General features: G+C 45.1%; 1 protein-coding gene and 1 long non-coding RNA gene across 2 annotated transcripts in view; one reads left to right on the forward strand and one right to left on the reverse strand.

The window, feature by feature from the left end:
- Positions 1-6,595: 6,595 nt before the first annotated feature.
- Positions 6,596-9,551, reverse strand: LOC134170796 (uncharacterized). The gene is made up of 2 exons (XR_009967376.1): positions 9,476-9,551; positions 6,596-7,056 (listed from the first exon to the last, which is right to left on the reverse strand). It is a non-coding gene; the product is annotated as an uncharacterized LOC134170796 (long non-coding RNA).
- Positions 9,064-15,480, forward strand: part of METTL24 (methyltransferase like 24) — a 46,693-nt gene continuing 40,276 nt past the window's right edge. The window contains exon 1 of the mRNA XM_062632524.1: positions 9,064-9,550. Coding sequence (XP_062488508.1) covers positions 9,266-9,550 — 285 coding nt within the window. The 5' untranslated portion in view covers positions 9,064-9,265. The remainder of the gene's footprint in view (positions 9,551-15,480) is intronic.

The following is a 15,480-nucleotide window of genomic DNA, read 5'->3' on the forward strand; positions in this document are numbered from 1 at the left end:
TAGGAATAAGTGTAATAATTAGAAGATAATCGTCTGGACCGAGATTTGGGTTTTTTTTTTCCCACAGCTATTAAATAATCGCGTATGTTGTACGATGCTTTATTTAGCCTGCTTTACACCTTATTATCCACAAGAGGGAGATGTTGGATCAAGCAGTTGAAACCTGCACACTCCGACTCAAAGAGCAAATGCAGCGACGCTGAGCACAGTGGAAACGTGGGTGCCTGATGGGATCCCACACAGCTATAAGGCTTGGAGGACTTGGGTGCTGCAACAGATCTCAAGGAATAATCTTGAATCCATTAGGTCTGTAACATGTCATATGGGAGAGCTTAAAAAAAAAGTATATTGAGGAAACAGAAATATGAAGGTAGAAGCATAGTAGAAACTGTTGTTAAAAAAAAAACATAGAACCATAGAATGGTTTGGATTGGAAGGCACCTTAAAGATCATTCAGTTCCAACCCCCCGCCATGGGCAAAGACACCTTCCACTAGACCAGGCTGCTCATAGCCCCATCCAACCTGGCTTTGAATTCCACACCCTTGTAAAAAGGCCCTCTCCAGATTTCTTGTAGGCTCACTTTAGGAAGATGCTCTGAGGTCTCCCGGGAGCCTTCTCTTCTCCAGGCTAAACTAGTCCAACTCTCTCAGTTGATGATGGAACAGCCACTAGGAAAACAGTCCCGCATTGCTTTTCACGTTTCTGTTCATGTCCTTTACCTACCATGGGGGCAATATATTTCCACATTGTAAGAGGTGTGCACCATGTGCATCATGTGCAGTGCTCCTGTCACTGTTACCTCTCTTGCCTTCTTATTCAATTTCTGAAAAGTCTGCCAACCACCTGGTATCCAAGCCTTACATTAGCCTTTCCTTACGTTTATGAGCCAGAGGAGGAAAGGCTTACTTATTTTCTGTGTCACTAGAGTGTGACACAGTTCTGAAGCACCTCCAGTCAGCATTTTGGCTAAAGTGAAGGTCTGGAAAACAACTTTTTCCTCAGGGAATGCACTAGAGCCACAGAGGGAGCCTCACACTTGCCTTCCTCCTCATCAAACGAGTGCAGGGCTGGGCTTCAAGCAGATGAAGCCTCTCCTCCCTGCACACCTTGCAGCCTGGTGAACCAAGAAGTCTGCTGGTCAAGTGGGACAACTAGACTCCTTTGAGCATTCAAAGAACTGTATCTGGGTTTCTCACATCCCATGTTGCTGAGGCAGTGGCTACAGGAAGAATAACCACAGTTTTAGGTGTGTTTTCAATGAAAAAAAAAAAAAAGCTCCTTTTGATTTTTGAAAGAAAGGGGCTGAGGCACCTGACTCCAAGAAATAGCGCACTTCTCCATAGAGCTAAAGTGTGAGCTAAAGCCCTTGAGAAGCACTGGCTACCCCACATTTGAAAATCCCTCCATATACCTTGGTGGGCACGGTCAGTGTCTTTTTCCTGTATGGTAAGTGTATCTGTCTACAGAGCGTCAGCACTCCAGGAGTAATCACAGGGCAAACTGCCACAGAGATCTGCAGCAGGGTAATTGCCTCAAACAGACGGATAAATAGCTTTTTCTGGCACTTAATGGGCCTCTTAAGTGAATGGCAATAAACTCTACGCAAACAGATGTTTTCCTTCTTTTTTTTGTCCTTTTGCATCTCATCCATAATTATGCACTAAAATGTTCTTGTCTGGGTTGCTGAGAGCTATCTTGCTGCTGTTTGTCTTTGCACTGGAAGGCTGAGCAAAAAGTCTTTATCCCTAAAGACTCCTGTCACTTGTACATCAGTGATCATCTTTCCCTTGTGTTAAGCCTGAGGGAGGAGGGAGAATTTAAGGGGAAGATTTACCTCTTCCAGCTGCTGCTTTGCAGGTCACAGCTCAGGTCTCTCCCTGCCTTCTGCAGTGCCCTGGGCACCAGCCAGGAGGTTCCTGTGTTTGTTTGGCTTCAGGCATTGACCCAGCTACTGCTCAGAGTAGTTGCTTCTCCTCTGCCTTGTGTGGGAGGGTAAGTGTGCCCTGAGACAGTCCTCCCCACTCTATGCCACCTCTGCTATGCTGACCCAAGTGCAGAGAGGTGGCAGGGCAGGCCCTCCTCTGTAGCCACTGCCTTTGCTACTAGGACTGTAGCAGGAATCACACAAGCTCTGCAAAGAGCCTTTATGCTTTCGCATGCATGTACTTTACCTTGTGACAGAGGTAAAGAGGAATGACCTTGTTCCTGAAGAAATTCAGTGCATCCTGGCAAACGGATCTCCTAACAAGGAGTCTGCAAGCGAGACAGGATTTGAGACACAACCACAAGCATTAGCCTGGTTGAATGTTGATTGCTTGTAGCAATGCCTGCATCTTCAGAAACCCCCTTCACATCTTCAAAGCGTGTGGCTGGCCTCTGCTTTGCACGTCCATGGCTGAGGATGGAGGCAGACACGCTGTGGAAAGACACATGCCAAAAGGATGACCCCTGTGGTAACACCTAACCTATATACAAACTCCCAGCTAAGGAGGTCATTCCGTTTTGAATCAATACCAATATCTCTGCATCACTGATGCTGCTCTACATTCCATTGAGGAGAGACTGACTTGAAAGGAGCCTGGGGGAAGAGCACTGAGTTTTATCCTCACCGTCTGGTCCTGGCCAGGCTGCTCAGCTGCAGGGGAGCTGTGGCATCTTTTTTGCTGAAGGCAAGGCCATTTCTCTTCTCATTGTTAGGATTTTGTCTAAGACATTTACAATGCAACCAGCTGAAGGAAAGGATTGTCTGACCACATGGTAATACTTCAGAAAAACAACCTTTTTGTTCAGGTAAAGACAGTGATATTGAGTTTAGTGTCCTGCAAAAATGGGACACTCTTCAGACACATAGGTAAGACCTTTTTTAAAGGTGGATGCATGTCACTTAATTGGGCTGCACACTGGTCCAGGACATTTTTGCATGTCTCCTATCCCATGAACCCATCAGGTTCACCAAGGATGCTGCCAGCCACTCTTAACTTTTATTTTATCCTATTGCCTTAATGAGGCAGAAACTGTACAGACACACTGCAGTATATCAAACAAGACAGACTGTAGAAAAAGTACACAGCGCATTAATTACAGGTCTTGATTTGTTTGTGAAACTGCTACCTGGAACATGTTCTCCCCAGCAGCCCCGGTGCTTTGGCTTGTACCTTTTCTCCCCTTGGAGAGACCTTTTCCCCAAGCACTTGCAGATGAATGTCTCTCTCAGTGATCAAATTGTGACATGTGCTTGATTACTCCAGTGCCACTGCTGTCCCCTGTATAAATACTTCAGCATTTGTACTGTACCATATGAACCCGTTAAAAACATGCAATAAAAAGGCTTATGTAACTTCTTAAAGGCATAATTACTACTCCAGCTGTGGTGTTTTGTAGAATTCTGAGCATTATGGATTAATCCCTTTGCCAAATTACATTTTTTAATGAAATATATTAATCCTTGAGCTTAGAAGTGTAAAAATGCCAGTAAAATTGATTGCATCCAAAAAAGGGGAGAAAGCTGAGCCTAGAGTAACACCAAAGTAATCTTTAAAGCATACAGAAAATAGGATTTTGTAATAGAAACTGAGGGTAATTTTTAAGCAAAACTGGACATTTGTCTGGGATTACAGTATAGATACAGTGGAAATACAGACAACAAACTAATATCATAAAAATCCTTGTGCATGAACTGCATATCAACTACCACTGCTTAACTCCTGTAAACTGGAACAAGGAACATCTTTTTAAAAAATGGTGATACATGTCAATCTTTACACTTCTATCTGTTCAATAAAATTGAGCAGATTTACTTTAAAAAGCAGGCAGAATTTTGCTTGTTCAGAATGAGCAGACAATTTAGTCAAAGGCAGACCATGAAACTACACTGTTGTTCCTCTCCAGGAGTGAAAAACAGCTGGAGGAAACAAATCACATTTTTAAACACCATGAAGATTAGGGTTAAATAAATAAAGGTAAGGCCCAGAGATAGCAGAGAGCTGTAGAGCATGTTCTATGAAGGGCTGTCTCATTCCTCTTCTCATTCCTGCAGCGAATGTATGTGCACAGGTACAGTTATGTATGTGTGCAAATACGTAAAAGCGTGACTCAGAGGTAAATCCTTATCTATAATCCCCTCTCCAGGCCACTAATTATCAACTATCTCCTTCATTAAATTCAGAGCATGCAGCTTGCATGTGGTGTTTGAATCTCTCTGTAGCCAGAGGGAAAAGAGAGCTTCTGCCCATGCCTTGCACTGAGCTGCCAAGCAGCAAGATCAATCTTGTGTTAAGCTGGCTAAGTAGTCACGAGCTTGAGGAGAGCTAATGGGAGTCCTCATGAACATATATTTTTTTAGCTATTACCTTCAAACCTACTAGTGGCGAGCTGAGAAGTGGTTTTAATGATCCACGCAGCTGAGCTTTAGCCTTGACAGCTGTTCAAACACATATTTCTCAGCAGCGGTAAGTGGATAATAGACAAATATGGCCAATTTACTTCTCCATTGGTAACATCTGAAAGATAACAGAAAAAGGTTCTTTCTCTGAGTTTCCAGTGGGATTTAAGGCACAGGAAGGAGCAAGGGTTCTATTGCTCTTGCAGAGCTGCTGGCTGTGTGCAGGCTCCAGGGGGGTCTGTCACTTGATGTATAGAGAAATACTTCCAGGATTTCCAGCTGCAGTTTTTTAAGGAGCAGAAGTGAGACCAGACTTGCACTGGAGCCATCTCTGAGAAGTCACCCTGGGAACTATAAACATTTAATCCCACATTCCTCAGGGTTATGGCAGAGCTTTGGCACATAAATGTGCAAGGCAGTAAAAGAGGCCAGGACCAAAGCTCTGACTCCTGAAGACTCAGGATCAGAGACACTCATCTTCTGTGGGGAAGGACGCACCGTGCTTCTCTTCATGAAGCCACTTTTGAAATGATCTTGTGAAAATTTCTACGCAAAACTTCTCTTTTTTTCATGTGTACAGACCAATGTCACTGCAGTTTTTAAAGCAGTAGCCAGGAACATAGGAGGGAGGAGAGGGGAATAAAGTTTTCCTTCACTCTGTCCTGTAGATTTTGGCAAGTGGCTCATACCAAACCCAGCAGGGTTGTTAAATAGCGTCAAAAAGAGCATTTTTATTCATTTACTCATTTTATAGGAGGAATGTTTGACTTCTATTAACAGCCTTTCAAGAATCCAGGGAATTCCTAGTGGTGTTTTTCCTGCCTGGGGCTTAGTTTTGCACAGAGATCTGGGCAGACAATTTGACTAGCCAGAAGACAACCAGAAGCCTTGACAGTGGGGGGAGGCAGGCAATGGATGGTGACAGGCAAGATGAACTGAAAATTGACATAAAGAAGATCAACACTGAATAACTGTTGCAAAAGAGATATTTTGCTACCAGCAACATCCAAGGCAAGATGCAATTTGTAAGCAGCAAAGACAGCACTGAGGCAATGATTTCTGTTGATGTGAAACTTCTTCCTTCCAGAGGTTTAGAACCATAGACAAATTTGTAAATGCAGGAGGTATTTTACATTTTTAGAGACTTTTCCTGTGGAAATTAAAGGAGCTGTAGACATCTGTGGCACCTACATAAAAAGTAGGTACAGTAGGGCTGACATCTGATTTTGGTTATCACACTTGCTTCTCTCAGAATTTGCATGCTTATATTCAGACTCGTTTCACATCCTATGACAAAACTTTGTGCTCTGTTGGATTCGGCATGATATATGTTCCTCCAACACTATCTATCTTGCTTTGGGATGCCATTTGCTGTCTGACTCAAAGAGAAAGCATGTTCTGCAGAAGCTGTGATTTCTCAGCAATCATCCCAAAAGGGCCCATCCTCCAGCTAAACTGGAACTGCATACATTATGCTGCAATCTTAATTTTCTTCTCAACAGGCATTGCTCATTTGCAGCCAATTCATAGGAGAAGAAATTAGTTTATAATTCACTTGTTAGATTGGAGAGGTGAGACTGTTTAAGGTACTTAATTCCCACTATTTCTCTTGACAATCCAGGTAAGATTTCTCATTGTTTCTGAGATTTCCTGAGATCCTTCTCTACTACTGATCCCTTTTCTCTATCTTTAGAAACCCTCTGTTGTGTTTCAAACAGGCAGTCTTATGTTCAAAAGAGATGGGGGCGTGGGATGGGGAGAAGCATGAGAAAGTCAAATGTTTGTTAAAACACAAAAGCCCAAGGAAAACACTGAGTTAAATTTATGAACTTTTCTTTATCAGAACCACTCCTCAGCATGCTCACAGACTGGGGCTGATCAGCTTTCTAAGAAAGGGAATGTCTCATACAAGGTCAGCATTTACAGTTATAGCTCAGTGATGACAAGAAGAGTGGCTGGATTCAAGCACTTGAGCTTTCTGTTGAAGCTATACAATGAGAGCAGGATAACAAATGGACCTGTGATGCTAAAACCAAGGGAGACCTTGTGGCTTTTATTCTGCTCAGTTGGACCTCTTGTACTTGAATATGCATTGTTCAAGCTTTTAGGAAAACTTTGATTTCCCAAGGATTAAACTTCAAGAGAGAGTTTTAAAATGTATTTGGTCACTTGATACTTTTTGAATCTTGACCTTTACACTTCTGTCTTTAAGATTTTCTCTATAACCATACAAACACAAACTTTTCTTTTAATAAGACCTTCACATGCCATTATTTATTGACAAGATGCTGATAATTTAAAAAAACTTTGGTGCTAAGAATTTTGTGATATAATGATTTTGGCTAGTAGTATTGCAAGTCTTGTCACATTTATCTGTTCATTTAATGCACTTGGTGTATGTCTAAATCTCTCAGAGCAGCAGCATTACTTTTGTCCACCAGATGAATGATTCCATTTCACATGGAGAAGCAAAGTCATGCACAGGCAACCCTGTGCCAGCCTGAGTGACCTTCTGCTGATGAACTCCAGGTGATGCTCACGGATGGAGCTGGGTGCCCATCTCTTAAGCTGATGTCAGGTGTAGCTGTTGCAGTCACACTCTCCCTCTGTCTTCATAAATGTGTCCCTCCCTTGCACTAGCACCAGGGCTTGTCTGGTCTGCTTGTGATCCACCTAAGGGGGGTGGAAACAGGAGAAAAGCCTGTGGTTATCAGACAGGTCAGCACCAGAGCCAACCTGGTTCTGTGGCAAACAACTGAGCCTGACCAAGGGAGGAATGGGGACCTCTGAGCAGGGACAGGGGGAGAAGTGGTCTCATCTGCACTGCATTTCCCTAAAGGCATAAACCACCCAGAGGCTGTCCCACGTTGGCTGTAGGCTGATCAACAGACAGGAAGGTACTGATAAAGGTGTCCAGGTCTATTAGTAAACTGCTCTAGACAAGAGTTCTTCTTGAGATAGTTTTCAGGTGGGTCACTGCCCTAGTTTGGCTTAGCTTAGAACAAAGGGGCCCTCCTCCTGCTACAGGAATGGCAGGCAGCACTGCCACCTACCCCCTTCCAAGAGGAGCCTGCTGCATTTAGGGCGGTTTAAAACAACCATGGAATTGCTTTAACCTAATTTAGAAGAACACCTAAAAAAAGCCAAAAGGTCAGCAATGTCTAAATGGCAGAGAGTAAACACCTGCCCTGCCAGTACATCTGTGCTCGGAGCCACGTTTCAAATCCCACGTCTGCAGAGATTGCGGCTCCCTCTCGTATCTCCCTGCATGCAACTCCTCTGTCCTGCTGCCAGCAGGTCTGTTTGCTACCTGCTAGTGGGCGCCCTTTTTCCCCGTGCTCCTCTCTGACCTGCTGCCCTTGCAGGAGCTATCTCCGGCTCCTGCCGAGGCTGTGAGCAGACAGGAGAGGTGAGAGGAGCAGAGCAGGCTGCTGCTGGGGACAAGGCAGCAGAAAGGAAGGAGAAGCTTAGCGCAGAAAGCCCCTCCCTTGTCAGGAGAGAAGGCAGGGGCACTGGAAGCATGTTACTGCATGCCGGAGACAAGAGTCGCAACCTTTCACCCCGACGTGGCAAAGAAACGGGAAGTATTTGCACAGCAATGTCCTGCGAACGTCCCTGCACATCCCACCTGAGAACGTATTTGTTACTCACTGAGCGGCATGTGCTGCAAACTGCCCGCCATTGCCCTCCTCCCTGTGCACAGAGCTTGCCTCCTGCCCCTGACACACTTCCCCACCTGCAGCTCCTGCTACAGAAAATCCCACCAACCACCACCTGCTCATCGCTCAGCAATGCTTTAGCGTTGTGGCTTCAGACTAAAGCCAGCCTGTGCGTTTATATTTCTGTGTAGCATGTCCCATTTTGAGACAAAGGGCTGCATGTGTTCCTGCAGAGGTAAGCTGGACACCCATCCTCTGTGCTGCCCCTCAACCCTGCTCAGCTCACCTCCAGCCTTTCCTTCACAGCTGAAACTAAGGACATATCATGAACATTTCCAGCTGGCCTGAGCTGACCCAGGAGAAAGGTTTGGATGTGAAGTACAGAGCTAGAAATTATTCATGCACATGAGGTGTTCCATCCCAACTGTGGTTTCACACAGGGTCTCACAGCCTTCAAACAAGCAAGTCCAACATTTAACATTTAACTAATCACTAGCAGCTGCAGCACTGATTACTAAGTGTAGTAAAACTTTCCGAAGCAACTTCTGTTTTTGTGGTATTCTTGCTGTTTATCTATTGATCCAGACCTCCCTGGAGTCAGCCTTGCTAGATTTACTTATCGGCAATGCTGTGAGGCCTTTAAAGACATGACAGAGGGGCTAGGATTCTGGTGTTATCTTGTCTGTCCAGGCGTATCCATTAGCATGCACAGACATCTCTAACCTCCCAAGAAACAAAGTCCTTACTTCCAGGGCCAGGCTGTCCTTTAGTTTGCTTTACTTAAGCATGGACAATACACAAGTCTCCAGTAAAATTCCACTACTTGATGGCACTGCGATCTCTAATGGGAACACAAACATACTAACAAGTTAATACACTTCCATACTATAAAGGTGGGTTGATATAACAGAGAGAAAACTTTTCATAAGAGATGTCGTCTGTCAAGCCGGGCCTTTGAAGGCAGCATGGCTCGGGGTGCGTGTACCACTGACACGCAGGTGTGACACGCTACACGGCAGGGACCGGACACCGACTCCACACGCCATTACGGCAGGGACCGGCGCCGGGACCATGGCAGGCACTGGAGCAGGGGCATCGCGGCCCCTCCCCGGCCGGCCCCGCTCGGGGCGGGGTCTCCCAACTTTCGGCTGCGGCCGCGGGGTCCGGCCCGCCGGCGGCATGAGCCCTGCGGCGGGGCCTGGGCAGGGCGAGCCCCCACCGCCATGCCCAAGGAACGGCCGCTGTGGCGAGGCTCGGCCTTTCGCCTCTGCCTGCTCTCTGCCGCGCTGTTCCTCTCCCTCCAGCTGGGCATGAGGCGATCCTGGTGCACGGAGGAGAAGCCCCAGCCGGCAGCAGCAGCGGCGGGGCGGGCGCCTCCTCCAGCCCGCGGCACGGAGAAGCACCCGGCGGCGGGCAGGCGACGGGTCACCTACGTGCGGAGCGGGCGGCGGGGGAGCGCCGAGCCCGGCTGCTGCCCGCTGCAGCCCCCGGGTGGCCGCCGCAGGAAGGTAGGGCGGGATGGGAGTGAGTGGGGGGAACGGGAAAACACCCGCAGTGTGGCGCCAGGTGCTGAGGGTGACCTGGTTCCTGGGAGCCCTGTGCCGCCACGGCCGGGGCTGGGCTGGGCTGGTGGCCGCTGGAGGACATCCGAGTGTAGGAGCCCGGCTTCGCAGATGTGGCCTCTTGAGGTGTCGCTGGTACCCGAGAAGAGGGGGTTGGGGCGCGTTGGTATGATGAGGCGGTGTGAGGGTGGCTCCCTAGAAAGGCATCTTGCGGGTGGTTAGGAGATCTGTTTTGAGCTGTACTGCTCAGCTGCAGGAAAGGTGGAGTGTGCTGCTGCATTGGGGGCTGAACAAGGTCAGACCTCGGTCTGGAAAGGTAACTTAGACCTGAAGTCACCAAAGTAGGTCAGGAGGTGGAGCACCCCAACATGAGCGAGCTTGGGATGAGCCCTTGGCATTCCTGGATCCAAATTCTATTTCACTAACTGAAAGCCATCAAGAAAAGTTTCTAAGGCATGCTCTGCACGAGAATTAATGCACTGGTAAATGGACCTGTGACTAGGTTCAGACATGGTAATAACTGTAAAGCTTTTTGGAAATATGAGGACCATCACTGACGTTTGGAGTTCAACAAGAGTGAATAGTGTCGGTACTGACTTCCCTCCCAGTTAGGTAGATGTGTGACCAGAAGCAGAATGCTGCCTTTGCCAGCAGGCTCCATGCCGTCTTTGGTTTTGGCATGTGCTGCTCTTAGGAATCACTTCTAGATTAAAATACTTATTTTGTGGAGGTTTCTTTGCAGTCTTTCAGGGGTAGAAAAGCCAGCTTTCAAAGGCCAGGAAAAAGTAACTTGTCACCTATTTTGAGGTTCCACTGACAGGTTGCAGTAGTTAATGTCTGTGTGGAGATGTGCAGATGTTTAAGGAAGCTCCAATGACAGTGAAGAGGAGCAAATGGGATTTTGCTAGAGATGGGACCACATCCCTGGTCAAAGTCAATAACAATCTCTGATGTTTGCCTTGACAAGAATAAACCCGGTTTTGTGTGCAATGGCTAAACCTTCTCCTGTCCTTAAACTGAAGCTTAATCTGGGTTTGCTCAGACTCCCTTGATGAAGAGACCTTTTGCTAACATCCAGACAGGAGATGTCTGAGCAGATGTCTTATGATCAAGGGGGCTCATTTGCCAGTCCTTTTTTTTTTTTTCCCTGCCTGTGTGCCCCCAGCAGTTTAGTGTTTCTCTGTAAAGAGGAGATGGACAATGAACTCGTGAATAGTTTGAGTTGTAGATTTACCTGATCTTCTGTGGGGAGCTGTGATGGAAAAATAAAGGTGCTGTTTTCTGTCCCTGGTTTCTTGAAAGTTTTACAAGGAGAAACTAAATCATAGAGTTGCAGAAAGATCTGGGTTTAAGGAAGGGACCTTAAGGCTCATCCAGCTCCAACCTCCCACCAGGGGCAAGAACACCTTCCGCTAGACCAGGTTCCTCAAACGCTATCCAGCCTGACCTTACTTCCCTCACTTCCTGCACCACTGCAGCAATGGTGAGGACAGCATCGCCCCATATTTCTTTAGCATAATGACTTTGTGGCATCGCAATGTGCTGTGGTATTGATACCATCTTGAGGCATCTAGATCTTGCAGTGTTATTTTTTGTTTCTAATGTCATGTTAGTTGGTATTTTCCTAAAGCCCAGCTTCTAAGTGTTAGTAATTATAGAAGGATTTCAGCGTTAATGGGGGAAAAAGATTGTGATCATGTGGATTCAGACAGTTTCTTGAAAACACGTGCTAAGTATGGCTTCAACAAACGGGAAGTAAAGCATATCCTAATTTATTTCATTATCTTTGAGGAAGTCCTAGTGGAGAATTAGCATCAGGAGGGGCTGCTCATCATAGTGGAGAACTGGGAGCACCTTGTGGTGTTGGAGTTCAAGGCTCTGGAAAGGCCACAGTGCATTTTGGTGCATTGCCAGGTGAAGCATGTGAACCATCACTGCTGTGGTTTGTGGTGTTGGGCACATTGCTGCTGAGGTCTCATCTGAATCCCACTAATTAAGTCAAGTGAAAAATATTAGTACATATAGCACAGGGTGGGGTTGCCAGGTTAAGCTTGAGATCATTGGGTGTCTTCCACATTTAGCTATTTGACTTGAGCTGAGAAAAATCTATTTAAAGTGAAGATAAGGCTTTGGGGATAATGGGAGTGGTGTTCCTGGAGTTCCTGTTTTTTAAATAGAGTTGTTAAATAAAAATGTAAGGGGGAAAAAGTGATGGGAAAATAAAGTAGAAGTGGTTTAAATACTGCCATTCTTGTGGAAGTGGTGATCATGCATGATAGCTTAAAGTGATGGGTGATTCATATATAAATATAAATATAAATATAAATATAAATATAAATATAAATATAAATAGTGCTGGTGTGTGTAAATGCTCCCTTGGGGAGAGAGAGTAGCTCCTTACTCAGATCTTACATGCTGTACCGGGTTGGGATTGCTTTTTGCTGTGGGTTTTGTATGTTTTTAGTGTCTTCTGTTTATAAAGCATTGTCAGTCCTTTTCTAAAGTGTGCGGAGGCTTTATGGTGGTGCTTTTGGAGTGTGGTGTGGTATGTGAGCCAGCAAGACTGCAGTAACGGGAAAACAGCTTGGCCAAACAACAGCCATCAGCACCAAGGGAGGGGTGTGGGAGGGAGGCCCAGACAGGATGGAAAAGATGGAGACTGGTCTACAAATGGCCCCTGCATCTGCAGGGAGCTGCCTGTGCAGGTGTTCGTTGCTCCTGACCGCTGGTAAATCTCCATCAGCGGAGCGAGTGGCTGTGCAGCAGACGGGAGGGTTTTATCACTGAGGTTACAAGTGTCTGCTTGTGCCTTAAGAGGCATGCATAAAAATGTGAACTGAAAGCAGCAGGGAATAAAGTAATTTAGCAATGTGACAGCTCTGGGAGCTGCTGGAGATGCCTTTTCTGATGCTTTTGGGAGCTGTGTTCCTCCCAGCTGTTTTGCTCCCAATGGAGCTTACCAAAGAGCAGATGCTGCTGCTCTTGCTGACAAATAATAAACAAAATTTGGCACTGAGAGCTTGTGGGGGTCATCTGAAGAATGGGAAGAGTTACATGTGCTGCAAATGTAAAGCAGGTGGAAGTTTATAATCCTATTTGTGTTTTGGTGGGAGTGCTTAAAACTGTGTTGTTGCTAATAAAATGGCCAAGTGTGTTTATAAACTGTGATTCTAGGCTCTGGTTGTGTTAAGCACTGGTCTGGTAACACATGCAGCACATAAAAACTCCATCTACATGGAAGCATGAATTTTGCCACATTACCTGCTTTTGCAATAGGTATTAGTGAGATCTGCACCCACATAGGGCTGCAGACACATGAAGTGAGTTTTAAAATGTCATTGCAGGGTGTGATGGTAAAAGAAAACAAGGGGGAAATAAGCTGTTGCATTTGGAATTTGAAATAACAGCAAATTCTTATGGCAGTGATTGCAAGAACAAGGTTACGTTGGCTCTTGTGCACTGAAACGGGGAGGAGCTGTCTCCAAGAGTCGGGTTAAGAGAATCTGGACTCCTTTGCCTTCTGCACAGATTTATTTCCGGTGGGGGAGTGTGTGTGGGGTTGTATAGTTATGCAGGAAAGAAAAAGGGCCAATATTAGTCTGGGCAGGTGTTTCAAGCTCAAGCAGTTCTGCTTAATAATGCAGCAAGCACTGTGACTGTGTCTCTCCTAAAAAATGAGGTTCAGGGTCTTGATTGTGGAAGTGGGTGTAGTGGGACTGCAGGATAGGGGACTCCTGTAAGCCAGGCTTAGAGAAATCCATGGGGCTGCTGGGCTGCAGCTGCTGGTGTGTCTTCAGAAAGCCTGCCAGAAAACAAGCAAATTGCAAAATTTAGTTTGAAAATTGTAATACCGATTGGAAATCACTTTGATGTTGTGGCTGTCCAAGGTGGGGAGTGCAGTATGCTGCCAAAATTACCCTGGTGTTATTTTGGATGCTCTTTCATCTCTTATCTAGGGATATAAAAACGTTTGTCTTCAGAGATTGAAAACTAGGAGTTAGATTTTGCTGCTGGGCCATTTGTATTTGCCTGGCTTATAACATACTTTGAAACATGGATGTTATTACCTAAACCAGAAAAATCTTGTGAAGTTGTATTTTTATAGGTGTTACACTTGTATTCATTTGTATTTTGGTTCTGTATAAATATAGACTAATTGTCTTTTGCTGTTGCTTGTTGGATTAGGGGTTTTGTTTTCCTTTGAATAGGAACTCTTTCTGAGTGGTTACTGCTTCTGTGCAGCAGTGACTGGTAACAGTCTCATCTTCATTGTAATTGAAATCTGCAGATTATTTTGGAGTCAGATCTTCAAAGTTAGGTGGAATAGCTGTTTGGCAGTTAATTGTAGGGCAGGTTCAAATTAGCCTCATGCAATTTAGCATTACATTATGGGTAAGATTTTACTTAAATTTTACATTTGATTTTCAATTTAAAAATGACAGTGCTACTTATGTTTATATCAGAGATATGTAGGGCTTATAGGAAGAGTCCTTTTTCATTTTTCTACAAATCTGGTTAAAAAAAAGCGTCAGATGTTTTAACTGCCTATTTGTATGTATAGTGTTTTCAAGCTGACTTCATGTCTTCAAAAATAAGGCTGAATAGGAAATTACTCTGCCTTTTGATGAGCAGGAGCCAAAATTCTTGGAGAAAACTTGCTTATTCTGAAGTCAAATGTATCCGCCTGTCTTTCTGTATCCCATGGTGTAATATGTCCAGTCTGTTTTGGATTGGGACTTTTATAACAGTTTATTCATTATGTATGCCTGGAGCAATGTTTTAACATTACAGTGATATTTAACCGAACAGGGCTTTGGAAGCTGTGCGGCGAGTCATATCAGGCTGTGTTTAAAGGAGCAGGTTTGCCCAGGCTGAGCCAAAACAAGGGAGCTGCTGGGGAAGCAGCATGGGTCAAGGCAGCCTTTTGGTTCTCCTTGTGAATTTAAATCCAGAGCTTATTCCCATCACCACACCTGTGTACCAGACACAACAAGATTTACAGCATGCAGCGCTGTTCTCCAAATGCTGTGGTGAGGAGTGAATAGTGTCCTAGTTTTGATGGGCGCAAGTTGCAGTTGTGATTCTGTTGCGGATGAATGCGATGCTGAAGAGCTGAACATTGATTATTCTTTTGAGTGTGGCTACTTCTGGGTACCTTCTTTAATAACAGGTTGGCAAACTGGAGAGAGTCTCAATGGAAGGAAGAAGGTGTTAAGAGGCCTGCAGGGAAAGCCTGGTAGAACTGGTACTTGTTTGGAATAGGGAAAAGTAGGTTTTGAGAGGAATGTGCCAAGACTCTTCAAACTTAGAAAGAAAAAATATTGTTTTGTTTTATGTTTGAGGAGCATAATGCCCACTGCAAATAGAACAAGAAGGAATTGTCTTAATTTTCAGTAAAAACTTTTAACTTTGCAGTTGGGTAAGAAGTGGAAAGACTTCCTAGAAAAAAAAGAAAACTTTGGGTATCTATACAGGGAAGGTTTAGGTGTTCTTAGTTGGGCTTCAGGGCAGAGAGGTGGAGTCAGTCAATCTCCTGAGGTCCCTCTGTCTATATTTATCCACTCTGCAATTAGAGAAGCAGTCTGGCAGGTACAGTGTGATTAGCCAAACTGGATTTTGGACTAAACAATAATCAAACATCAATGTAATAAAAAGAGGAATGGGGTCTTTAAAGACTGTAAGTGACCATTGCCCTGGCTTAATACATCACCAGAAAGAGCAGACCCCACCATAATTGTCCTGTGATGACTTAGTGGACCTCAGAGGAAGGAAAGTTACTCAACAGCTTTTTTCCCTCTAGCTCTTCAAGGTCTCTTGCCAAATATAAACTGACCCAAAGTTGCTTAGCTTGTATGATTAGCACAAGGTAGGAACTT

The sequence above is a fragment of the Pezoporus occidentalis genome, unplaced genomic scaffold (assembly GCF_034315485.1).
Source record: "Pezoporus occidentalis ecotype Australia unplaced genomic scaffold, CSIRO_AGI_Poc_V1 ctg39, whole genome shotgun sequence".
Taxonomy (NCBI): Eukaryota; Metazoa; Chordata; class Aves; order Psittaciformes; family Psittacidae; genus Pezoporus; species Pezoporus occidentalis.